Consider the following 27,587-nt stretch of genomic DNA (forward strand, 5'->3'; position numbering starts at 1 on the left):
TCTGTGAGCTTAGGTTGACTTTTTTAAGTTCTTCTTATAATTGAGATCAGTCAATACTTGCCCTTCTGTTCCTGGCATATGTAACTTAATATGTGCATAGTTATTGCTGGTTTAACAAATGACAGCATCATTTCCCATTCCTTTAAGGCTGTGAATGAAGCACTTAAAAAAAGCTGTTGTGACTTATGTCTTTGATAACTCTGTAGGCCCACTGGATTCCTCACTTCTCGGTTTTGATCACAAAATATTTAAGACTTTATTGTCAAACGTTTCAAGAAAATAATATTTAAGAAGCTGAGTTTTTAGAAGGACACACAGCTCACACGGAGAAAGAACAGGGCAAGCCTGTAAGCAGAACCACATGGAAACATTACCTCCTCTTTGGCAATGCGCATCTCATCGGTCACATTGGAGAAGACTGTAGGCTGGACAAAGAAGCCTTTGTTCCCCCAGCGTCCTCCACCACACTCCAGTTTGGCGCCTTCTTTCTTCCCACTCTCAATGAGATCAAGGATTTTAGCATGTTGCTCCTTGTCAATCTAGTTGATAGAAATCCCAAGAAGAGACGTGATGATAAACATAACATACTACAAATGAAGACTTCCAAAGTACCAGCATATTTGTAGTAAATCTAATCATTCACAACAGGAGACATCCATCCATCTCATTCTTCAGTGTGTTTTCTTCCTCAAGAATTTCCAGGAAAGAATGCTTGAATGTATTTAAATTGAGTACAGGTAGGAAAGAATAGAAATTAGTGACATGAGAATACATGAAAATTTCATGTAGCTGGTTTTTTTCCCATTTGAAGAAATGGTTATTTTTAACTGTTTAAAGGCAAATATTTCATTGACCCTGGATTACAGTTTCAAATTTTTAGTCCATTACCATCAGAGCAGGAAGAATGGCAGCATGCAGGCAGGCATGATGCCGGAGAAGGGGCTGAGAGTTCTGCATATTCATCAGAAGGCATCATGGAAGAGACTGTCTTCCAGTCAAGCAGTAGAAGAGGCTGTTTTGTACTGGCCAAAGCTCCAAAGACCACCACCCTAGGAATTCACTTCCTTCAAAAAGGTAGCATCTACTCAAATATGGCCACACTTCTTATAATACCACTTCTTAGGGCCAAGCATATTAAAACACTACAGTTTATTTCTACTATGAATTCTTTCATATATTTCAATATGATTAGGACATGCAAAGGCTTTAACACATTAATTACTTTCATAAGGTTTCTGGCTAGTATGTGTTCATTTATGTATTCAGAGACTACCGTGGCATGGAAAGGATTTTCACCTTCAGTACACTCACAAGGTTTCTGTCTAGTATGTATTCTTTTATGTCTTTAGAGTCTACAGAGATATGCAAAGGCTTTTCCACATTCTTTATATTCATAAAGCTTCTCTAAAGTGTGTGCTCTTTAAGTTTTTGGAGAGTACAGTTACAATGCAAAGGCTTTACCATATTCACTACAGTCATATGGCTTCTCTCCACTATGTGCTCATCAATGTATTTGGAGATGATTGTGGAAAAAAGTTGTTAATGATTGAAGACATTGGTTTGCGATCTAAGTCCTGAGTGAGAAAAAGGAATGAAGTGAGACAGAGGACTTTGAGTCAGGTCCAGGTGGTTATAACACTTAAGAAGCAGATGCTTTTGATGGTTAGAGACCCCTCTTCTTCAGAAACAGAGCCTGAGCTCCCCTAAGTCATGCATGGCATGGCATCCATAGTTACTACAGATTGGGATCATCCTCAGTTCAGCTCAGTAGGTTGCATCCCAACAGCTAACAAGTTCTGCTTATCTTCTTTGTACTTCAACAGAGTAGCTATGTGGGCGTAGCTATGTCAAAGCATAAGGAAGTGACCATGAATGTGCAACATTTTAACTATCTTACATAAAGAAGAGTAAGAAGAAGGTCAGAATTCTGTTTGATGATATCAGAATAACCCATCTCATTCCACATGGCATTGGAACGTGGGATCTTCCCCATACCTCACCTCTCATGGAAGGAGGTAAATGATTATCTCTTAGATCTCACATTATTGGTAAAAAAAAAAGAAAGAAAGAAAACAGGGGATCTGAAGTGTGATGGAGTGGAGAGGGGGCAGGAGAAAAACTTAGATCAAAGAAAGCACTTAGAAAAGGATCCGGTTTTTGCCTATTTTACATGTCTCTTGTCCTGCCTTGAAAATGGCACTCTTCATATTCGTGGACTCTGTCAATCTCCTCAGGCTCTCAAGGATCAGAAGAAATTCCATACATGCTCTCTAATTGTCCTTAACTCAATTCCATCTTGCAAGTAGAAAAAAATGCCACGACAATCAGTTATAAGTTTAGAAACTGTGGCATAGTATGTGGTACCATGTTGCTGTAATTTTTTGTACATGTCACTGAAAGGGATAATCTCCAAAGAAAATGTCTTCATTTATAACCTATTATGGAGTTTTGGTAGTTATTTTTAAAACAGGGGTCATTGGTATTGCTTCATATCAATTGATATAGTACAACTAAGTGGCATTGTTATTAGATATGGTTAATAAGGAAATGTTCAGGATGATTTGTAAGATTTTTAGATTGATAGGGATAATCTTGACTTTCTTTCTCAATACTTGGTACCATTTAATAATTCTTATGTGCAGAAGAGGCCTTTATTGTTTTGTGGTCAATCTAGGAAAATACATTGATCATGATATTACTATAATAGTTTAAAAATATATCATTTAATTTTTGAACATAAAAATTCTGATTCTTTAGATTTGATATGCTAAAAATCAGATAAATAAATAAATTCCATAAGCATGTCTATGGAAAACATGTTTGGCAGAATAAGCTATCCTTTATTCCAGGAGAGCGAGAAACATATAAACATTGTTAGACCTGGGACTTCCAAAACCTTCTGTTAGTCAAAGGCCTAGCATACCATCCATCTGCTCACCATATCGGCTGCCTTCTCATGATATATGTAATGACAAAAATATTTTATGTTTATGTAGACAGCCCGATACATAATTAGAACAAGAAAGAGAAATGACAAAAACACTCAGAATTACACATCTTTCTGGACTATGAGACAAGCATAAATATAAATTACCAAATCTGATAAACTCAGCAACTACTTCTATGTAATCTCTGAACTCAATGGTTACAAAAAAACAGTGACCTTGAAACAAAACAGTAATTGTTTCACTTGACAGCTACTTTATTGATTTGAGGCTTCAATGCTTGCCAATGATTTTGTCCTAAGATTTCTCTAATTGGGTATTTGTGCTCAGTAGACCATTCCAAACCATTCTTCCAAATTAATTGCATCCAGAGAAACCAGTAACGAAGTCTCCTTTGGGCTTTATGGCTTTGTCAGACTCCTTTCTCAAAGTATAATTGGCAGAAACGCCCTCCAAGTTTTTGTTAATTGAATTCAGGCTAGACTTATTTTAAAATCCAACAAAGTTTGCCTCAGTAAGTGAGGCACACTGTAGCATATTTAATGTGAAAGAGTGACGACACCAAAGTCAGCATCCAGTCCTCAGAGCACAGCTCTCAGGAGTGATTCTACTGGCATTTCAGGAAATAATTCACCATGTGGTGTTCAGCAGCGTCTTTTCAAAAGATGTGAGTAGACCCCCTAACCTTGTTATAAAAACTTAGTCTCCAGATAAGGTCAGTGTCCCCTGTGGGTGTGTGGAAAACATCCTCTGGTTGAGGATCACTGATTCAGAGAAGGATCCAGAGGTATGAGTGAACTCAGAACCAAAGGTCTAAGAGCTTGTACAACAGAACAAGAACAAAAGCTCTACAAGACAAAAAGGTGACCTTTAGGTGAGATTAAACAAAGACATTCATATTTGCAGTGGATCTAAATTCATATTTATAGACCCAGAGACCTGAGAATTCCTGGCTTTTGACAACGGAAATGAGAAGCTTGTCAGCAGCCCAGAATGCAGGACCTCCAAGAACCAATTACAATATCATTACATCATAGAAAATAAGAAGCCTGCGGAAGATTCGGGAATGTTCTACTGCTTAGACCTGTAGAATAGCAACTGAGATGAAAGATTGATTATAAGAGTGAATTGTCAGTTGTATGTACAATTTCCAGACTAAGAATTGTCTGTAGGAATTAAGAGTTTTGCACATTGAAGAATTCAGGAGTTGATAACATTTGTAAATGTTTCTTCTTTTTGGTGTGCATATGTGAGTGTGGTGTGTAGGTGTGTGTATTGGCATGTATGTGAGTACAAGTAGGAGCAAATGCTGATACGTCTGTGCATGCATACTTGCATGGATGAAGTTACATGTGCATCATGTGTGTGGATGCCAAAGGTTGACACAGAGTATCTTCCTCCATGGCTTTCCATTTTATCTACTGAGGCAGGCTCACGAAGTCATAGCTACAGGCTAACCAGCTAGCTCACCCCCTTGAACACTGGGATTTCAGATGTGCTTCTACACATAACGTTCTTTTACGTGAGTGTTCAGAACTCAGGTCCTCAGGGATATATGACAAATGTTTTACATATTGATCCATTTCTTCAGCCCTACTTTTGGTGCAAAATTCTGACAAGGCTCCTAGATGTTTCTAGATACTTTTAAAAAGTGGCCAATACAAAACAGAATCATATCTTTGCTATTGGAAGTTAGATTCTTTGAGTCACCACATGAAGATAATATCAGCAAGCGATGAGCAGAAATAAGAAGTTATGCCGACTCCATCAAATTAGGCTTCAAAAGATTAGTTTTCCTTCTGAAATGCTGTCCTTCCAATGTTTACTCACCTGAGGACCTTGACTTATTCCTGAGTCCAGAGGATTTCCTAGAACGTATTTCTTAGCCCGCTCCACACTCCTCCTAACAAATTCATCGTAAATGGACTCCTCAACAAAAAGTCTGGATGCTGCGACACAAATCTGACCCTGGTGGAAGAATACTCCTTGGTGTGCAAACTCAACAGCACTATCCACTGCAAAGGAAACATTCACACGAGAGAAGAAATGTTTTCTAAAGAATACACACACAATTATATTTCTCAGATGCAATATGGTAATAGAGAAAAATGAGAAATCATTTGATTCAACATATTCAATATATACCACCATTTAGAAGTCAGGTAATAAATTAACCTTTATTTACCGTAGAAATAATAACAACAAAGGAAATCTGAAATCCACTCTGACTTCTGAAGAATGTAGATTTGATAAGATCAAATACCATTGCAAATAATTCCATATTGATTCCACTTTTTTTCTTCAGGCAGTTGTATTTCTTTTAGGTGTCAGGTTTTAACTAGCTGACAATAGAAATCTGTAATACCTATTATGTTTAATAATTTCACAATATTATTGAATATTTTGGTCAATAGAAAGTGCTATTTTGGGGCTGGAGAGATGGCTCTGTGGTTAAGAGCACTGAATGCTCTTCCACAGGCCCTGAATTCAAATCCCAGCAACCACATGATGGCTCACAACCACCTGTAATGAGATCGAATGCCCTCTTCTGGTGTGTCTGAAGACAGCTACAGTGTTCCTATATATAATAAATAAATAAATCTTTAAAAAAAATAAAGTGCTATTTTTCTGAAAATGACATGCAAACAAATAAAACTTGCTACATTAGCATAGTTCATCCTATCCTTATTCTACAAAAAAAATTTCCAAAACCTAACTCTAGCCTAAATCAGAAAAACATACAAATTCTTCACTTAGTTTAAATGGTACAATATGCCTATATTTTTATAACGAAATATTGTGGATTCTAAACAAAAAGAAGTGGCATTTTTAAAGTATGTGTCAATAACATAAATGAAGAATATTCAGCTCATGCTTGTAGAAATTTGGTGTGAATCTGTGGGCTATGAGTAGATGTTGAATGTGTAGTGGAAAAAGATTACAGAGTGAAAAACTATAAATCTTGTTAACCAAGCAGTTGGTTGTAATTTCTCCACTAAATATCATAATAGTGACATCAAGAAATTCCATGGATAGCAAATTCTGTGATAAGGAATTATCAAAAACACATCAAAGATCCTAGATGAAGTTCATTTATGCTACCTCGGAATGATACTGGGAAGTAGAAATCTATTCCAATCCAGGACAAAATCATATCTATGCTTAATTTATCTACATTATGGAACAATTTAAAAGCTTTCCAGAGTCACCACAGACTCTAGTTAATTCCTTTCACCTTGAAGAAAAATCGCTTGCATGACTCTAGGTAACTGTGACAATGTCAGGCATCAGGGGGAAGAAGGTGAGATGTTAACAAAGGACTTGTACTCACAGTCAGCATCTGCAAACACAATGCAAGGGCTCTTTCCCCCAAGCTCCAGGGTGACCCTCTTCAGATTGCTTTTCCCTGCAGCTTCTTTGATTAATTTGCCAACCTGAAACCAAACATTGCCAAGAAGGAGGCTTAGCATGTTCTCGTGTAGATAGATTCATTTAATACTTTCAATTTATAGGACATTTCTGCTACCATACAATTTCATTTGGAAGAATCATTAAATGGTGTTGTTCAAGATCTGGCATCTTCAGGTGTAAAGGCTTCCATCATCAAGTCTGCAAACACAACATAAATCAGCAAATGCTCATGGGCCCGAGATCAGACATCTCAACTGTGAGAGCTGACTTCATATTTGGACATAATGTTCATTTTCATCAGAATTTCCTTTCTGTATTTGATCAGGAATACTCAGCAACACTTCAGGGTATTGACATGTTATCACTCTAGTGACCTTCAGAGTACTCTGTCCAGCCAAACCAGCATTCTTTCCAGTCTGGACTAACTCCATGTTGGTCCTTTATTTGGGATCAGCTCCTGGCACAGATCCTTCTTAAGTCCTATTCTGATGACTCTAGCTGGACATAATTTTTTTCCTAGGTCTTTTGAAGAAGCACATGGAGAGGAACCTGAGTCAGCCTCAAACGGTGTCATGTATATCTGTGCCTATTTGTCTATTTACAAGAGTAGGCTCACAGCTAACCCTCCCTCCTTTCTCACACCTCTACCTCCCTCTACCTACCTCCTACACTTCCTTCTCAAACACACGGTGCTTTTCACAGAAGATGTGGGGAGAGAGACAGAGAGAGAGACACAGAGAGAGAGACAGAGAGACAGAGAAATCCCAGTCTGGCTCTGAGCTCTGGAATCCCACGATTCTCATTTCTTCTTCAATTCTAATTGTTTCTTTCAAGAAAATACATTTATTTTGACTTATTTTATTTTATTTTATTTTTATATCCTTTCCTGTCTAGAGTATTCCCTATGACCACTTTTGGTCTTGACTTCTGAATCCTGGTTTAATTATTATTGATTCTTCATTTTATATCTATTGAGAGCACAATAGGCTTTATGTTCTTTTTATAGGTAACATTTTTTTTAATTGTCTGGCTTTCTTTTCCTACTCCATATACTGGAATGTAATGAAAGGTTTCTATTTTATCAGGACAATAAGATAATATTTAAGTCGATATGGAGACTGGACTGCTATTGTGTATTAGGCAACAGAGAAGTAATTTGCTAAGATGTTCAGTCTAAAAGAACTTCAGGGGCAAAAGGGGAGAAGAGACTGAGGAAATGGAGGTCCAATGACCGGCCTAACTTGGGATCTATCTTAGAGGAGGCTCCAAGGCCTGACACTATTCCTGATGCGATGGTATACTTACAGACAGGAGCCTAGAATGGCTGTCCTTCAAGAGACTACACAAGCAGCTGAATGAGACAGCCACAGATACTGACACCCAACCATTGGACTGAAGGGAGACACCCCTATGGTTGAATTAGGGAAAGACTAGAAGAAGCTAAGGAGAAGGGTGATCCCTAAGGAAGACCAGCAGTCTCACCTAATCTGGTTCCCTGAGATCTCTCAGACACTGAGCCACCAACCAGTCAGCATGCACTAGCTGGTCAGAGGCCCAGGACACATATGCAGCAGAGGACTGCCTGGTCTGGCCTCAGTGAGAGAAGCCTCACCCAACCCTCAAGGGACCTGAGGCCCCAGGAATTGGGGAGGCTTGGCAGGGGACATCCTCTTGGAGATGGGAAAGAAGGAATGGGATGAGGAACTGGGAGAGGGTGGATGGGACTGTAAAACAATGAAAGTAATAAAAAAAATTCATGAACAAATTTAACTCTGAAATTGGATCAATAGAACAATAAACAGTGAGCAAAATACAGAAATAGTGGACATGCTTAGGAAAACCCTGCCTGAAATTTAAACTTATACTCAGTTATTTTTCCCGTTTCTTCCTCCCATTCTCTCTTTCCCCAGTCCTTCCTTCCTACAGGCTTCCCTTTCTTTTTCTTCTTTTGCTCTTTTCTTTTCCAAGAACATCTCCTTAGCATCTTAATCTGGTCTTAAATTTAGCATCCTTTGCTTCCATTTCTCAACTGCTCAGACTTGTTCTGAATTCCATTGTGTCCGACTATTAAAACATATTTCTTATTACCATTTTGATTTAAGAAAATTAAGAAATTTATATTTTCTGTAGAACGAATTCCAGTATCTCTTTTTCTCACTTATTTTTTGAATATAAGTTTACTGTAATACTTAGGCTGTCATAGCTAGCTAATGTTTGGAAATGTTTCTAAAAACTACAGATAATAAGAGAACTAAAGCTGAAACTCGTTAGAAACAGGGGGGAGCAAGAAGTCAGGGTAGAGGGGCTTATACACACCAAAACCCACTGGGATGTGAAAGACAAAGGACTAATCAGGAGGGGAGAGAGCACAGTGACACACCTCCTATATTAATGTGAAAAAGTGAAAGAGTGGGAGGAGGAAGCAGAGACTAGAGATGTTTCACAAACACACAATGGGCCGTCTGAGTGCTCCTGCCTATACTGTGTGAAACTGTGGAAAGTAGGTATTACAGTTCCCGTACTTTTCAAATCCAGAACCTCATGTTGAGAACGGTTATTCAGTTTTCTGAGATATATCCCTCCATTTGAACCTAGAAGTTGCCTAGGGTTCTAATCTTGTTGTTGTTGTTTTTCAGTAGGTAAACAGATGTAGGAATAGCATTATGGGAATGACAAAATGGCACACAATTGAGGATTAGTTAAGATAGTCTCACAACTAAACCACCAACCAAAAAGTACACATAGGGGACCCATGGCTCCAGTTGCATAAGTAGTAGAGGATGGCTTTATCTGGCATCACTGAGAGGGGAGACCCTTGGCCCTGTGGAGGCTCAGTGACCCAGGAGAGGGGAATGCTAGGGCACTGAGGCAGGAGTTTGTGGGTAGGTGGGGGAGCATCCTCATAGAGGCAGGGGGAGTGAGAAGGGATAGGGGGTTTATGGAGGGGAAACTGGGAAGAGGGATAACATTTGAAATATAAATAAAACAAGCAATTTTTAAAAAGAGAAAAAAGACAGTCATACGATAAACATGCCACTATGCTCAAGGCCCATTGGCCTCTAGCAGAGACAAACTGGAGAAGTGCACCTATGGTCTGGGCTCAAATGCCTCTTGCATCCCCTTTACACATGGTATGGAGTTCCAGGCTTCTTCTAGACTGCCTGTTCTATCTACTGTGGTATCAGCCTCTCCTGCTGAATCACAACTGCTAATGTTATTAGCATATCATAGAGCTCTTTCTGTAGTTTTTTTTTTTTTTTCAGAGAAAGTCATGAACGTGTGGTTGTTTTTGGCCTTTCTCAGTCAGAGATTTGCATGATACACTATTTTTCTCCTGCGTATGAAAAACAAATACACAGAGAAACTCAAACACATTTTCAAAGATGAAAAATGTGGGGAGCAGGTGTAGAGGCAATCCCAAGATGGTGCCCGGGACTGCTGCTGAGTCTTAGGACTAGCACCTGAAAGTAAGCCATGCCCCATCGTGAGAGCTTCGCAGGTGCACCATGACGATAGTTCAGGCCATGACGTGGACCTATGAATGGAGGTTATACAGACTGGATGGTTGAGGCAGAGTTGAGGGAGGTTATAAGGGAGTGTGCTCAGGGGTTGGAGAGAGTTTGTTGCTGCTTGCATGCTAAAAGGTTCCTGAATAAACTGCCTTGAGAAGAATGTCCTGGTATCGCTCCTTTCCTGCTGGTCGGGGTTGGAAGTGACAAGTGGTGGCCCATATGGGGAACTCTTCCTAAGCTCGTTCAGAACTCATTGCAGCCAGGGAAGATAGCTGGTAAGTTCCCAGGTAAGTGGGACGAGGGTTAAGTTCTCGGATTGACACAATAAAGTTCCCAGGTTTTGGGACAAGTTGCAAAGCTCTGAGATTGAGACTATAAGGTTCCTGGTTTTGGGACAAGTCACACCAAGCACAATGGGGAACTCAACATCAGCTCAGACAGTTCGCCAAGCCCTCAAGGATTTGTTAAAAGCAAATGGAATCGGGCTAAAGAAAGAAATGGTAGAGAATTTTTTAAAAGCAGTGGACCAGGTTGCTTCGTGGTTTCCGGTGACAGGACATCTTTCAATGCCCAGTTGGAAGAAATTAGGGAAAGATTTGAGGTTTGCCAAGGAGCAGGGGGTTTTACCAAAAGGAGTGATGCCAGTATGGAAATTAGTGAAAAATTGCATAGGGGATGAGGAAAGGTATGGCGCGGAGCTCCAAAAGGGAAATGAGGCACTAAATCAGGTTAGGGAGGAACGTTCTCAAAAATCAGAGACCGAAGGAAATTCTACCGAGGGGGAAATGTCTAAAGACAATCTGGAAAGCATCACCGACAGCTTAGAGAAAGTGAAACTAAAGGTAGAACCATTGGCTCCGGGGCCACCTCATCTGCCTCCGTATGCTCTGGGTGGGGCAGAGGGACGTAGCTTACACCCAGAAGTCTGGAGAGTTTTTGGCATTACTGCAGTCATTGTTACTGCTATAGCAGTTTCTGCCGCCGCAGCCATTGCTGTGGCCACATCCCTTACCTCCGTAGTACAGATTGCGGCAGCTGTAAGTAATTTATCCGCAGGTGTTGCAGAAGCTTTAGATGTTCAGGGTAATATTAATAGTCAGTTGAAAGCGGGAATTTTGCTGCTGTATAAAAGGGTCAATTTGCTCCAGGAACAAGCGGATATTATGATGGTATGACTTTGAGTTTTATGGTTATATTATTACTCTGGGAGAGAGTACAAGATACAAGGTTTTCTGGTTTCAGACTAAGGAACACAATATTTTGGGAGAAAGATTTTGTCTTTGTGCTTTTAAAAAGTGTGATTAGGCTCTGGAAACCTCACAGAGTCATACTGATCAGATTTGATAGAGGTAGACCGCCTGAAAAATTTATTCAGGAGAATCAAACAAAAAGATATCTCGATTCTAAACTTTTGTCTTGAGAGTTGTATTTTACAGAGTGTGCCTACTTGGATTCCTGGTCTCAAGGACTTTCAGCTGGGGCCAGTCAAGATACATCAGCCACAGCATTTGTTTCATTTTTACTACCCCTACCCCCAAGGACATCTCAACGCCCATGAACATCTTGATGGAGTTAATGCAATTGGGTTGTGAGTGGAAATATTCAGGACTGTGTGTCACCTCCATACCATTTGTGAATGTCAGCTGTGCTGCTCAGATATCCCGTAATATATCTCAGTATCTTACAGGAATTTGGTCTCAACACTTTGATGAACTAGTTCAGGAATTGAGACAATCCATCGTCCATATCAACTCTACTCGAGTGGACGGTCACTGTGGAAGTGGTGGGAAAGGGGAAGTTTAAAGGTGTCGGCCGGAGCTACCGGATCTCAAAGTCTGCTGCAGCACGAAGAGCACTCCTCAGCCTCAAAGCTAACCAGCCTCTGGTTCCTAACAGCTGAAGCTTCCAGACTCACAGGCGGTAAGGCAGTGGACCAGAACCGTAGCAGCACACCACAAAGGATGATTCAAGCCGACACAGAGCATGTCATTAGTTGGAGGACTGACCGATTAGATTGCCGCCATTGCCTCATGGCTGATAGAATGGGCTGGACTTGCTGGACTTACCCTATGCCTGATTCTTATTAGCGTCCTGGCCTTTTGGTGCATGTACCGTATACAGTTTCGTCAGCACAGAACTCAAGCCTTAATGATACAGGCATTTGCAGCAGTGGAGATGGGACAGTCTCCTCAAGTGTGGCTTGGCATGCTAGAGAAGTAGTCAATGACGGGTAAGACTCCCTGGGCATGTCACCAACCTAAGACAGGGATCAAACCTAAGCTGATTGTCTCCCGATGATGGGTAAGGGGCATTGCTGTAGGGGACAACCAAAGACAGGCATTCTCTCTGCCAAAAACATAAAGAAGGGGGAGATGTGGGGAGCGGGTGTGGCGGCAGTCCCAAGATGGCACCCGGGACTGCAGCTAAGTCTCAAGACTAGCACCTGACTTCCTCACACACCTGAAACTATCCACATCCATTGTGAAAGCTGCACAGAAGCACCATGACGCAAGATCAGGCCATGTGACGTGGACCAATGAACTGAGATTACACAGTCTGGACTGAAGAGGTAGAGTTGAGGGAGGATATAAGGGAGTGTGCACAGGGGCTGGGAGAGAGAGAGAGAAGAAAAGAAAAGAGAGATGCTATTTGCATGCAGAAAGAAAGGTTCCTGAATAAACTGCTTTGAAAAACGTCGTGGTGTCGCTCCTTTCTGCGGGACGCAGATGGAGACGACAGAAAAAGTCGATGTCTTCTTAAATCAATTCTCTGTGCAGTTTTAAAATAATGCTGATGTGGTTAAAGGCAATTATAAGGAAATTAAGTCATCCTCAGTTCACTATTTAGAATGTTTTTTCTTCTCAATTTTAAAGGAATTAAAACCAACATTATTACTTAAAAAGTTCCAAGTTTGAATGAGCTTTTCTTCTTTTGATCCCTTGAATAGAAATGTTTAAGCATCCTTTCCCTTCTCCAACCTGTTTCTTGTGATAGTGGTTTAATCAGGTCTATCCATGTCCCCTTTTCATCCCATGCCCATGACTCACACAATATCTTTTCGGTTGAACAGTTAATAATATTACAACCTAGCAAAGCTTTACTTGAAACAGCATAATATCTACCTATGCTTTTGTTCTTAAGAGAAACTCATGCAATCCCAAGAATTATACGTTAAAACATGGCTTTGCTTGAAACTGCATAATATCTACATATTATTTTGTTTGTAACAGAAACGCATGTAACCCCGGAATATATCACAGCTCTTCCTCTAGTCCTCTCTCTCTCTCCCTTTGCTGAGTTTTGTTATGGCTTGTTATGTTTGTTGCTGGTTCCTGATTTTCAACTTTGTATCTTTCCACAGTGGAGACAGATACACTGAGAACTGAGGCTCTAACAGCAGGAATGTGGAAAGAAGCAGATTTGTCTCCCTCTCAGAGTATGCTCAGTACACAGAGTCTCAGACAGGAAGCTAAGGATGAAACTGTACCATTTAATTTTATTAATCCAGAGATAGTAATTCATACGAATCACTGTGGCCCAATTTGTATTTTCTATCACATAGTTTATTAATAGCTGACATCCTCAGAGGCTATTTCTCCTAAGAGATGGTAGTGATTACATGAAAAACTTGTTTACTATACTCATTCCAAATTAGTAACAAGTATTTTCTTTTATCCAAAATTTATCCACTTGCATTTCATAAGCATATTTGGAGTCTAGAATAAGGAACAAATCATTAAGCAACTTTTTTAAAGAATATGTTGGGCGAGAAATGCTGCCAAGAGCATGGGTCTACTTGTTAGACATGAGACGTTCCAAAAATTGCCCTACCTCTGTTGATCCTGTGAAAGACACCTTGTCTATGTCCATGTGAGAAGAGATGGCTGCCCCTGCAGTTGATCCATAACCAGGGACAACGTTCACCACACCAGGAGGAAACCCTGCCTACAAGTTAAGAAACAAGCAATAAACAGTTCAAGAATTTAACTCTCAAAAAACTTAAGGGAGACATTGTGTTGTTTCATATGTTCACCTTGGGAGTTCTTCTATCAAGAAAACTGATCTAGGTGTATTTGTTGTTTCTTCATGTTTTGGATTTCTCATCCATATGACCATACCTCCAAAGGTCATGATCCTGAGGTACACTATGTTTTAAAGAAAAGTCTGTCATAACTTGTATTAGTTATGCCATGTTTGCTATGATAAAACATTGACCAAAACGAGCATGGAAAGCCTAGGCAGGAACCTGGATCCAGGAACTAAAGCACAAACCATAGAGGAATGCTACGCACTGCCTTATTTTCTCTGACTGGCTCAGCAACTTCTCTCATACAGCCCAGGCCCACCTGCCTAGGGATAGCATTGTTCATGGTGAGCTGTGTCTTGCTACATCAAGAAGCAAGCAAAATTCCTCCATAAACATGGCTACAGGCCACTCAGATAAAGACAATTTCTCAACTGATGTCCGTTCTTCTTTGATTTGTTACGTTGGCAACAACATTATGACAACTGAACATCACTCGATTGACCATGCCAAATTTTATAAAAGGAATTCAATTGGAAGGACATAGGAATGTATATTAAATTATCTATACTGAAAGATGGAACCTATTGTCTCCACTAACAAATCTAGAAAAATATTGTCAGAGTAACTTTCAGACCTTAGAGATATTAAAACAAATGTAAACTTTAAGTGGTTTACAGAAGCAAAGAATTCAATTATAACCTGGAGGCAACGATATGGCTCAACATTTCAGAAATTAAAATAAAGACTATACATGGACTGACCCAGGGCTCCAACTGCATATGTGGCAGAGGATAGCCTTGTTGGGACACCAGTGGAAGGAGAAGCCCTTGGTCCTGCCAAGGTTGGACCCCCCCAGTGCAGGGAAATATGGGGGCAGTAAGGGGGAATACCTGTATGGGGGAGGGGAGGGGAGGGAATGGGAGCTTAAGGACAGGAAAGTGGGAAAGGGAATAACATTTGAAATGTAAGTAAAGAAATATATCTAATAAAAAATTTAAAAAAAGAAAAGTTTTCACAATTAATTTTCATTGCTATAATATGGTATATTGTAAAAAAAATATAAGGTTGTAATTCCTTGTGAACTTAATTGAATTCATGAGATTTAAGCAACCTAAGTCACAGCTGACGAGGTGACTGGGTATAAGACTCTGATTTCTTTGGAGAGACCTTCATGCTGACTGACAAACATTCCAGCCCTAAGTTCTGCTGCATTTATCTGAATGACAGAGCAGGAGTCACGGGTGAACAGCAAAGCTCACAGGACATGTGAACGACACCCGTAAGGTAAACTGGGACCCAGAATTTGACTACATGTTTAGACTCACGAAACTCACCTCTTTTATTAAAGATGCCATGTAAAGAGCTGTGAGAGGAGTTTGCTCTGCTGGCTTCACAATCACAGTGTTCCCACAGCTAAGGGCAGCGCCTATCTTCCAAATGAATAAAATCAACGGACCATTCCACTGAAAATCAAAATTGAACAATGGATTCTTTGCATCACTCAAAACCACCTTTGTTAATAATGCTTGCCCCCCTGAGAAAAGTTGAATAATACTTCAGATGTGTGTAATTATCTAGTTTGTTTTATATAACTTCATAAAAGAAACTAGTAGATGATAAAAGCTTAAAACTATCCAAAGAGGAGAACCGAACAGGGAAGAATTGCTGAATTTAGTCCAGCCCTTGAATTCTCAATAAATACAAAAAAAAAATACTGAATTGTTTCACATATAGTTAAGCATATTGTAAGCTACTTGTGTTTTACATGTGTGAAATCCTCTTGCTATTTCTCCCTAGAACACATTTAGTGCATTTTATGCAATATACAATCTAGAAAAATTCATATCCAGTAGATTTTGTGTATATGTGTGCTGGAGAATGGTTCCAGGGCTTTAAACATGTTGATCGTGCTCTTGAAATTAGAAGCCTAGGCTCAGCATAGGACAGACAATATTGAATCAAAGAGGTGTCATATGCAAAGGGTGAGGTCTTGAGTCTGGATCCTGCAAACCACTGGCTGCTTGTCAAAATTCAGACACACGGCTCCTTCTTTATTTAATTCATGCACCACCCATGAATGGTAAAAATAGTCCTTTCTACTTTAGATTGATGTCCTGATATTTAATAAAGAAATTTAGATCTGGGGCATAGTACATGCCTGGCTAAGATGTATGAAGCTATAGGACACTGGCTGGATATAGCTGACATGATTTAAAAGGCTAAATTAAAAGAGAGTGAAGTGGTTTAGGGAACGACAGTGACTTTCGTGTACTTCACACATAACCATCGCCTGAGCTTCACTGTATGGGAATGGGCTTCATCACCAGATCAATGGAATTAGACCTTTCTTTCCCTCATTGGGAGTCAGGAAGGAAAACTTACAGGAATGATTTGGCCACACACCCCAATAGGTTCACGTCTTGTATAAGTGAAAACATCTCCATCTAAAAAACAAAGCACACACACACACACACCACTCATTATAGGCAAATGTGTTGTGCAGGCATGTCAGTATAGATATGAGGTTGATATATAAGGAGCCCCCACACTCAGCAGCAAAGGGGAAACAAAAGACCCTATACACAAGACTAATAACATAAACAATGGAGCCCTCAAAGAGAAATTTGAATCTAAAGACTGAGGTCCATGAACCTAAGTAGCAAGATGGGAAAAGATCTGAATATTCCTGTAATACCAAGATGGCTGCCTTCAGTATCATCCTCATGCACAAAGAGGTCCAGAAATGAGATAGGAGTGATATCCTAGGTAAGGGCTCAGCAACATGCAAATGTTTCCAACCTCTCAAGTCTCCCAGGAGCATGAAATTTTAAAAGAAAAATAATTTAAAATGGTGAAAACGTAAACAGTCTTTCTGTTGATTGAGAATTCTTGGTTTTGTGTCTTTTGCCTACTGAACACAAATGCAATGGCTTTTAATCTATGGGGAAAAAAATGAAACAAAAACAACAAGACAAAAATATGTCAAGCGAAACATAGTTCTTTTCCATTTGGATTTGCCCAAGTCCTGTGCCTTACTCTGATACTCTTACCTTAGAAATTCTGTTGTTCTGTGTTTTGTTCTGACTTCCACAGGAGCTTACTGCTACCACAGCAAGTACTTTTCATGTCAGAAACCACATACACTTTAAACAGTTTCTTCTATGTTTCCTAAGAATGGAAGTAGAGCCTCAAAAGAGTCCCTTCATGGTACCTCCGTGGTCTCATCCTGATCTTCTAACTTCTTGGTGACCACCTTCCATACTGAATCCTCCACATAGACTGGCAGTGCCCATCAGGAACAGAACTAGAAGTGGATTACTTGAGTCCCGAAAGTCATTAAAATTCAGATATGAAACTACCTTTACTACATCCCAAACTGGTTCTTTCTTCACATGGAATATTTGTCATGCATGTGCTACTACTTGTCTACCTTAATAAGAAATACATGGCATTTCCATGAAAAGATTGTTAATTCAGCTAGTAATAATAGCCTCATATTCATCTGAAGCTTTTGGAACACATTGGTGTAAATAATTGGGTTGTTGAATTACAATGGTCTAAGTGCATCAGGCTTGAACAGTCACAGATAGACACAGTTTACTCTTCCTCGGCAAGGAAAGACTTAGGTAATAATATTATAGAATAGATACAAATGTCTTAATGTGAATGAAGCCAAATAAATAATTTCAGCAGCCATCTTTGAAAAGTTTCAACCCTGAAACATCTCCCTCAAATTAGTAGTTGAACCTATGATAATGTTTTTATTTTAATACTATCTGAACTATGAACATTTTGACTCTTAACAGAACTTCCAGAATCAGAGCATGTGTTGGATCAAAATGAAGAGGAAAGTAATAATTTACCTAATTGATCAATGCCTCTACCAGGGACAATTTGAAAGTACCCAGCTCAACACACTAGCCTCTCCTCTACCGTCATGCTGCCAGTTCCCAACATATACTCACCACTTGGAATTGTTTGGCCATGAATCTTGTCTGCCCAGCCTGCAAAGTACTTTAAGGCTTTTATGCTGACCTCTGTATCCAAAAGGTATGCATGAGTAAAGATTTTTCCAGCATTCATTGATTCCATTGTCTGAAAAAAAAAGGTCAAAGTCTAAACTAAACGTTTAACAATAAAAATTTTATCAAGAATATACAGTGAATGTTTTTTAGCACTTAGGTACTAGAGAACTTTAGAAATATAAGAAATCTTAAATCTAGTGCTTTTTTAATCAAACGACTTGAGGAACAATCAAATGACTTATTTGTGGTCACACAACAAGATACTGTTGGGAGAGATGATAAGATTCTAATAATCTTCCAATCTGGTCCCTTTTCTGTCAGGTTCTAAATGTGTCCCAGTAAAGCAGTGTCTAAGAACTGGTCACTTAAGCAGTGAGCTGTGAAAATGACTCTTAGTATCTCGGTTCTATTGGAGTTCCAACTAGATTATTCTTGATATCCGCTGTGGCAATAGTTTGGTGTTTGCAACTATTCAAGATGCCACAATCAGTAACACATTCTTATCATATAAATGGTCGGTTCAGGCTGGAGAGATGGCTCAGCGGCTAAGAGCCCCGACTGCTCTTCCAAAGGTCCTGAGTTCAATTCCCAGCAACCACATGGTAGCTTGCAACGATCTGTTAGAGATCAGATGCCCTCTTCTTGTGTACTTATATATACTATATGAATAAATCCTTAAAAATAAATAAATAAATGGTCAGTTCACACAATTGTAACACATGTTTATGTGTATTCAAACAATTGCAACACTACCGTCTTTTATTAGGGATTTGTCATAGCAAGTTTCTAACATTAACCTGTTTGGGAAATTGTTATTTCAACAATGCCTCCCCTAAGAACTCGGAATCAAGCAGTATAAAAGAAATAATGCAAGAGTCAGAGGAAATGAGGACACCAGAAGAACATGGTCCTCTAAATCATCTAAGGAAAGTGCATATAAACCCAGAGAGACTGAAGAAGCAAACCCAGCGCCTTGATGGGTCTGCACTAGGTGCTCGGCATACTTTATAGCTTTTAGCTTAGTATTTTCATGGGATTATTGTGAGAACAAGTTGATCTCTGTCTCTTGTGTCTACCCATTAGACTTGTTCCCACCTGTTGAGTTGCTGTGATCAACTTTAATATGATATTTCCTGTCTCATCTTATTAATTATATTTTATGATATTTGGTTGTTATCTCTTAAAAGCCTGTTCTTTTGTAATGAGAGACATAAGGGGGATGGATCCACAGGAGAGCAGGAAGTAGTAGGAATAGAGGAAGGAGAAACTATAATCAGGATATGAAGTATGAGAAAAGAACCTATTTTCAAAAAAGGGGGGTGGATGGTGAAGTTGGACATTTTCTTATCTAGCAGTATCTTCTTTTCCACACACATTTTGGGCAGACTTTATAAGATGCTTAGAAATCAGACATTTCAGTGGGTGGTCACATGGCAAGATGCACAGGTTTGATACTGCCACTACTATCCCAAAATTAAATCAATGTGACTTTCTTTATATGCCTGTTCTGCTCTCCCTGTGGCTGACAGAAGAAGTAACACTTTCCCTCTACAATGAAGACAAACAGAAAGAGCCTTAAGCTTTGGGAAATGCTGTTTTCTGCCAATAGAATACTTTAATTAGTATGCATTTATTACAGAGGTATAGATTCTACTTTTACATGTTTTAAGCAATGGATAATCATTGAAGAATAGATGATTCTTAATAATTGGTAAGTTGCTGATATTTTTTTAATAAAATGAAGGTTTGACTCTCATGGTCACTTAAGATTGTAAAGCTAAAGCAAGTTATTTTGAATTGTAACATGGGTACCACTTTGTTTTTCAATTGGCTTTACTGAAATTAAAAGATGAAAAGACCAGTTCTATCCATATTTAATAATAACTTATCTAACTATTAAAATAAAAATAAATAACCCCTGAGAGCATCCAAGAGGTTTAATGAATATCTTAAAACTGGATTGTGGACTCTCAGAAGTTCTAGAGAAAAGCAGGAGGAAGTCAGTCTTTAAACCTGACTGACTATTGGTTGAAACAGTGAGTGCCCTTGGGAGCTCTCCCATATTTCCCATTGACTTTCTTTAATACTCACAGCCAGCAGCAGGCGATCTCTCTCCATTAAGTCAGCCAGCTTGTTCAGCAGGCGTCCTCTCTCTGAAGCATCCATGGTGCGCCAGGGGGAGCCAATCTGGAAAGCCTGTCTTGCAGCCTTCACAGCTTTGTCAACATCTGCCTGGAAATCACAGATCAATAATATTCAAAATACTAAATGAACAAATACAACATCATAACCTAATAAAATATGACACAGTCCTCACAAACAGAAGCTAAATGTCCGCACCTCAGGGTGAGATGTTGAAATGGTTTCTCCTGAAGTATTTAGAATATGTTCCAGTTGTCTATCAAATAGTTAAACTTTTAAAATAGAGATTGTATGTTTTAATAGTTGTCACTTTATCTTGTTGTAAGAAGACACTTTTTATTTGAAATTATGTTACAGCTTATTTACACACATTAGGTCATTTGTTTCAGAAAATGCAATAGGATGAATTCATTCCTTCTTTTACAAATGGAGACATTGAAGCAAAAAAAGATACTAATATATTGGTAGTAAGCCACATGCCCTGCCTCTTGGTGCTACATCTGTCCCTTAGGGCTTCATGTCTGCAATGTTGCACAACCTTTCATAACAGTTACACTACCTGTGTGACAGCTGTGAGCTTTGTGTTCAGTGTTTCACCTTCAAATCTAAACACTGTGTGTGTGGTAAGCACCTGATTTCCCAGCTCTGTACAAAGTGATCCACTCTAGTCATTCTAGACCTCGGTTAAGGAGAGAAGACATTTTCCTTTATTCATTATATACTGCTTAATATAATAAAGTCCCACTCACACCACTTAGCTTCCTTGGTTTTGCTCATGTACTTTTATGATCACCTAATTTCTCCTTTAGGTTTCCTGAGCCACCTCCTTGCTAAGCTATTCCATAGTCCCTTCGTTCCTTGGTAGATCTCTACTCAGACCACTTCTAGTTGCTTCCAGCATGTCTGCTGGAGGCGTCTCTGCTCCTTCCGTTACTGCTTCATGTACTTTTTTTCCTTCAGGAAACCAAAGGCAAATAGCATGCATAGAAAAACTATTCTATAACTTTTGTCTATGGAACTCACTGATTCATGGAACCCCATAAATCAAGATGATCCGGAGAAGTGGGCTTCATCTTTTTGGAATGTCACTTGGGAATAATGTTACGGTCATTTCTAAAACCACACAGTTCAAACTAGTGTGACACAAACCATGCAAGGAGCCTTCTGCTCAGTGTTTTGTCAGTATTATTGGCCTTTGCTTAATAATAGCTCTCTTGAGCTTTGTGGTCTCTCTAAGAGCTGTCAAGAAAAATGGCTTTGAGACAAGTAACCTGTCCTGTTGAAAACCTAAGACCAAACCAGACAAGACCAAACAATAAATAAGAAATCTTGCTTTAAAAAAAAAACTGGTATAAATAAATCCATTCTTGTGGCTTCGTCGTTTGGGCGTGACTCCCTTTCCTCAAACAAGATATTTAATCTTGCAGGGAGAGTAAATATTTAGTTTTAGAAAATGGATTCTTATTTCTTCTTTTTAGTTTCGAAGCATCTGAACATACATATACCTTATGGCAGTCGATCACCTGGCTAACGATACTACAGTGAGGGAGGAACATAAAACTGAGCATTCAACTATCAAATTATAAACACAAGCATCCCTTAGAATCCCAGAAGAACATTTCCCTGAATCACTGAAGAAACAATCTGAAATCATGAGTGCTAAACGTATGTAGTATTTACAAATAACCCACAGGCATTCTTTTGATAACTACTTCTGAGGCTGAGCACAAATGCTCATAAGTATAGATTGTCTTCTTTATGCAGGTGAGGGCTGCCACAGGATGGGGCAGGGCCTGTGATTGGACGGTGAGAAATTGGGTGGGGACAAAGGTGGGAGAGAAGAAAAAGAAGAACCAACATGGAGGTAAAGAAGAACAACCCCGATCCGTGTGGCCTTAAACGGCCACAGGAAGGAATGAAATCGCTTCTCTGCCTTTAGGCTAAGATCAAGTGTAGTATGAATATTTCTTAAGCGATGGATTTTTATAGGTCAATTTATCATACCTAGGGGGGCAGTTTATATCATTATCATTGGTTGTGAGTTTATTATGTGGACATTTTGTAGAATGAGAATTAAGCTATAAGTCTGATTGCTAAATTATAAGCATCTGGAGTTTTGATTTTAATGGGCTGCTGGGAGCTGAGACTATGACCACAGTGGGTGGTTGCTGGCAGTATAAGCAGAGTCCCAGGCAGGGAGCTGTGATAAGACAGCCTTCCCTGAGACCAGAGCAGGTCACAGAGCCTTGGAGGACCAAGTACTACTGGGACCTCTAGAGTCCTGATTTTACAGGGTTGCTGGGACCAGAGAGTTCCTGGCTGGCAGAGAGACAGCCTGGAGGGGGCAGCTGGCAATGGGGGAGGAGAGATCGCCAGGGTCAGAGAGTAGCTGGGGATAGTGTGGCCACACTAGAACCGGCCACCCCTGAGATGAATATTCCCCGCTAATGCCATATGGCTCATTGATGTTGGCTATCAAGGGTTTGTGGCAATTATTTTCATTTTTATTATTTACCACAACAGGTAAGTAGTTGGTAAATGGTACTGTTTTGAGAAGAGTGGCCAAAACAGTCCGTGCACTTAGTGTGCACACATCTGAGATAGACCTCTTGACACCATCTATGTCAACAGCAACCTAGTTCACGTACCAGGGTTGAACTCAGCAGTGTAGCATCTGTGGAGGCAGCAGATGCTCCACTCTATCCTAAACTGAGATCCCTTGTGCCACAACTTGTTTGTGGCATTTTTTCTTATCTTTAAACTCTCATAAAGCTGTCTGTGTCTCACCCCTTCTATGTGGCAGACATGCAAATGCTCACAGGATGGAGGTAACTGTGATCCCACAAGACTCACAGCTGTGAAAATGGCTGCGGCGTCCGAGGTCATTCTAGCACATTCTTTCAGCTTTTCTATCCTTGACTAGGCCTTTCTGTTGTACATTGTGAACTCATTGTCTTCCCTTGCCACTATCTCTATGAGGCTACCAGGGTTAATTGTCGGGTTCCCTTGAGCACTTGTAACTGGTGGCTTCATCCTGGTCCTAAGAGCAAAGTTCTCTGTTTGGTTTTCAAGGTCTGACATTTTCTGGCCTGATTCATCTTGTGCAAGGTTCCTGTTTACATTTCTCCAGCTCTCTCTCTCAGCCACCCTTTCCCACCTTTGCTCATGAAATTCTCTTTGAATAGAGAATGTTCTAGTAGCATGTCCGTTTACTTTCAAAACCTTCCTCAAAATCTGGCTCTAAGTAACAGTCTACTTCAATAATTCCCAGACACCCACCTCAATGGCAGATGGTGATCTAGAGCTGTCTAAGCCCCAAGAAGAAAGACAACTTCTCTTTGACACAAATTACTATTGTACTTAGGTATCATGTGCCCTCTTTTAACTGATGGGACAGAGAGCTGATGCTAGAGAAACGTGGCAGAATTTGAACCAACATTTTATGCTACATCTGACTTACACATTCAATTATGTGGGCAAGGATGATCAATAGGGCTGCTTTATTAAATAGTCATTGCTATTGAGTTGCTCCGTACTATGAACAACAGTGGTTTTTCAGCCTGTGCCTTGGTCTGTAAGAGTACTTTTTATTAGTAGCTTTGACTTCATTTTCAGGGAGAATGACTGTAGTCCCTAGGTGGACATAGAAACTCCCCCGTCTACCACCTACCCACCACAGACTGATGAATTCTTTACTCCTGAGAATAGAATGTGAACCATCCTATAAGTGTACTGGGGAGAATTAAAATTATGTGGGCAAGTGGACACGAAAAAAATCAAATCATAGACAGTATGCCCAAGAATGTATCAGATGCCCAGGGTAGAGTGAACTCCTTTGCTTGGACCCCATAAAGTGATGGACACAAAAGACTGAAATGGTGTGGACTCTAAATGAGCTACCATCTGATACCTCGGATGTGTGTCAAGGACCAAGGACTATTTGACTCAACGGAGTCCCTGCTGTTGACACTGCCTTCTACTGGACTGCCAGCTCATGCACATGATCACCTATCCAAACTGACCTTTCTTGCTATGGACCCAATTGGCCAAGTTTTGCAGTTTCTCTCTCACTCCTGACTCAGCCAAATCCCTAGAAGTTCCCTCAGGCACTGGTATGGTCCCATTTCATTACAGATTCTTCCTAAACCACTTCCGAACCTCTTGGACTATACTAATGGCTTTCTAACTTGTATTCACTAGCAATTCATATATTCATATACAGAAGCACAAAGGCATTTGTTGTGTGATATGTAATGTGAAATGTAATGTTAGTAATTAATACTTGGATATGATTGGCATTCCCCTCTTGCAGGCTGCTAAGGTGTGTGGCTTTTATGCCAAATTGCTATAATTTAAATGGCTAAATCTTATGGATTTATTGCTATTCAATAGAGTTTGACAGCATGGAAAGACACAAATATGTTAATTTATGTTTTGGATGTGACACATAACCTCATATGAGTTATTCTTATTGATACATATAAAAATAATCATACTTTAAACAATTGTTTCCCATTTTGTGACATTTTTGCATTATTTAAACTACTAGTCTCAAATGTTTTTTATTGATTGTAGTACTTTTTAACTTCAACATGCATAATTTGCAGATTTTTGTTCAGGGCCTAGCACTTTAAAGATACATTGGAATGAAACAGAAAGCAGTGTATAGGTTAACTTTGACTTGCTACCATCAAATCATGTGGTGTAAAGGAAAACAAAATATTTCAGTTTTGAAGTCAGAGCCTGTAGGCTGAATGTATATAGGTACTTCAAAGAAAGTGGGAAGTCAAGTGACTCTTGAATTAGTTAGAGAGGGTCTGAATGCTTCCTTCTCTCCTGGAATGTATACCACCATATTAATTTCACTTAGAGATGGAGAAAATAGTAAACAGATCAGTTATCTTTCACACCTGTCTGCATTTAGTTTTCCCCCTCCAATTATCGATTAGCTCACACCCTGGAGTTAGTCAGTGGTTCCTAAAGGAGCCACTGAAGTGAAAAGAAAGCCCTTCCCACCCACAAGCACACTTCACTTTCTAACACGCATTTGCTCTGGCTCCTGCCCTACCCTTGTGATACCGTAAAAGACAGGATATGGCCATTGGCCACCCCATTCTGCAGTGAATGGAATTTCCAAATCCACCCTTTATCCTGTGACCTAATGAGTTGGTGCAGCTTATTAGATTTCTTGTGACTGTGCCCTTTACCAGGTTAAGACTTTTCACTAAGCCATGGTAGCCACTCTTCACTAGGTCCCTCACAGATTGTTTCAACATCAACTATTCTAAAAATGCAAGTTGTTAAATAATTCCAAAATGGATCCAGATACAGGAACGTGGTGGTGAAACCAGCTCTTGCTTATCACCAACAACTTCCTCTGAGGAACCATTTATCCAACCAACCAGACTGGTACTGTGACATGACTTGCAGCTTGGCTCTGTATGAATATGAATTTGTCTCTTTGATCTCTTCTGGGAGCGAGGAGGGTTCCCTAAGCACAGCACAGGCAAGGTGCTGGGATGGTCACCAGCTTTCCCTTCAGCACCTTAGGAAGAAAGTAGACCCCACTGACTGCCCCAGCAAAATCTCAAAGTTTTTACTTAACCCAGGTGGAAAATTTTGTTTTCCTGGTGAGATCAATCCCATTGTCAAAGCAAGATGACTCCTAGGGGCTAAGTATTCAAGGTTTCAACATTAAAGCATCCATAATGTGACTTTTTATTAACTGGCATCAAATAGTAATCAGACCAGTTTTCTTTCACACCTATCTGAAAACATTTACTTTAATAGATATTTAGTTTTTTCCTTCTAATTATTGATTAGCTCATTCATAATCTTCCTAAGAGTCAATTTTTATCTACAATGGAGAAAGAATGAGCAGCTAAAAGGCTTAGTCTATACACCCTAAGTATATTACTATTTAAAACCCCATGCCCCATATGAAATGTTAATGCTAACCCTTAAGAAAAGATATAAGTTATTTAATAGTGCACGCTTCACCGTGCTACTGCAGCCTCAGACCATCGATGGTTTGGATGCTATCACCCTATTCTCAATTCCCAGGTTACATCAGAAAGGCTAACATCAAACCTATAGCCTGAGGTGTTTTTTATGACGTTTCTTTTTCTCTTAATTTTAATTTCTTTAAGTTCTGTGTATTATAAATATTTACTCTCTACCTGATGTATATGTGTCAAATTCCCTTATGACAAGGACAAATGAAAATGTACCCAACGGCTGAGCAATCAATTTTTCAAGTCTTTCATTGAATTTTCAGTAGGCTTCGAGCTCAAAGTGGTGAGAAACAAAGACTCCTGTTGTAAAGTGGAGCTGTAGGTGCTGGGCAACTTACCTTGTCCCCTTCTTCCACATGGCAGATGACCTCTTCAGTTGCAGGGTTAATGACAGGAAATTTCTTGCCACTCAATGAGTTGTGCCATTCATTGTTTATAAAGATCTATAGAAGTGCAACAAAGGCATATAAAACACATTTGAATACATTGTAGGTTTGAAAGTTCTATAGATTAAAGTTGAGGTATTAAATGTTACCTAATGTGTGTCTTTCCCTGTCCCAAAATTGTTCAGGTTGCTCCATTTAACATGTAAAGAAACACAGAGGTTACACACTTGTGAATTGTCCTACTATTGCGTGCTAAATCATAGTATCTGTGAGAGATTCCTTTAGATCACTTGGAAAAGTCTGAATTTCAGTATCTGCACCCCAAACTGCAGATTCATTAAGAATTATTTTTATGTGCATTTAACTCTACTCCATTTGTACACAGGAAAGCTTAGCTTTGTAATAGTGCCACTGTGAGAACTTTGAAAGAAACACTGTGGTTTATTTCCTGTGCGCACAAAAGGTATTTGCCAATGAGACATTTTTGAACATGAAAACTATTATTGCTTGGTGAGTTAAATTTTTAAAAAATGTGTATTTGTATTTATTCATATGTATAAGCCTGTAGCACGTTTTGTGTACCACGTGCATTGTAGGTGCCAGTGGAGGCCAGAGAGGCTTGGCTGCCCTGGCACTGGAATTATAGACAGTTCCTAGTAATTTACTATTTAAGAAGTGTGCAATGAGAAAGGTAAGTCAAGTTGCCAAATCCTAGGGGTCAAAATTCTTCACCCTTAAATTCCTTGAGAAAGAAAAAAAACCTCAAAGCTTCTATCCGATGAATTTTTTTGTCAGACAAAGCATGACTGTGCAAGACAGATTGGCAGAAAATTAGGAGAAAATAAGAAGAGACTAACATATTGGGATACAAATTTGGAAAAATCAGGTAGAAACATTCTAGAAGTTGGAAACCATGCAGAAAAATGCATCCGCCTAGATAGCTAATATTAGTCATTCCTCATGAGCCAAACCCTGCCTCAACTGCTTCTTATCAATTGAAGTGGTTTGACTATGCTTCGCCCAGAGAATGGCACTCTTAGGAGGTATGGCCTTGTTGAAGGGAATATGTCACTGTAGGGGTGGACTTCGTGAGCTTCTTCCTAATTTTCTCCTCTTAGCCTTTGG

General features: G+C 39.6%; 1 protein-coding gene across 2 annotated transcripts in view; it reads right to left on the reverse strand.

Annotated features, from left to right (window-relative positions):
- Positions 1–27,587, reverse strand: part of Aldh1a7 (aldehyde dehydrogenase family 1, subfamily A7) — a 59,256-nt gene that overhangs the window by 20,576 nt on the left and 11,093 nt on the right. For both annotated transcript variants that reach the window (XM_087593759.1, NM_017272.16), the window contains 9 exons: positions 26,415–26,519; positions 20,012–20,152; positions 17,861–17,990; positions 16,278–16,339; positions 15,230–15,358; positions 13,700–13,813; positions 6,277–6,379; positions 4,776–4,960; positions 375–539 (listed from right to left, as the gene is read on the reverse strand). In XM_087593759.1, coding sequence (XP_087449885.1) covers positions 375–539; positions 4,776–4,960; positions 6,277–6,379; positions 13,700–13,813; positions 15,230–15,358; positions 16,278–16,339; positions 17,861–17,990; positions 20,012–20,152; positions 26,415–26,519 — 1,134 coding nt within the window. The remainder of the gene's footprint in view (positions 1–374; positions 540–4,775; positions 4,961–6,276; positions 6,380–13,699; positions 13,814–15,229; positions 15,359–16,277; positions 16,340–17,860; positions 17,991–20,011; positions 20,153–26,414; positions 26,520–27,587) is intronic.

This window comes from Rattus norvegicus, chromosome 1 (assembly GCF_021556685.1).
Source record: "Rattus norvegicus strain SHRSP/BbbUtx chromosome 1, alternate assembly SHRSP_T2T, whole genome shotgun sequence".
Lineage (NCBI taxonomy): Eukaryota > Metazoa > Chordata > Mammalia > Rodentia > Muridae > Rattus > Rattus norvegicus.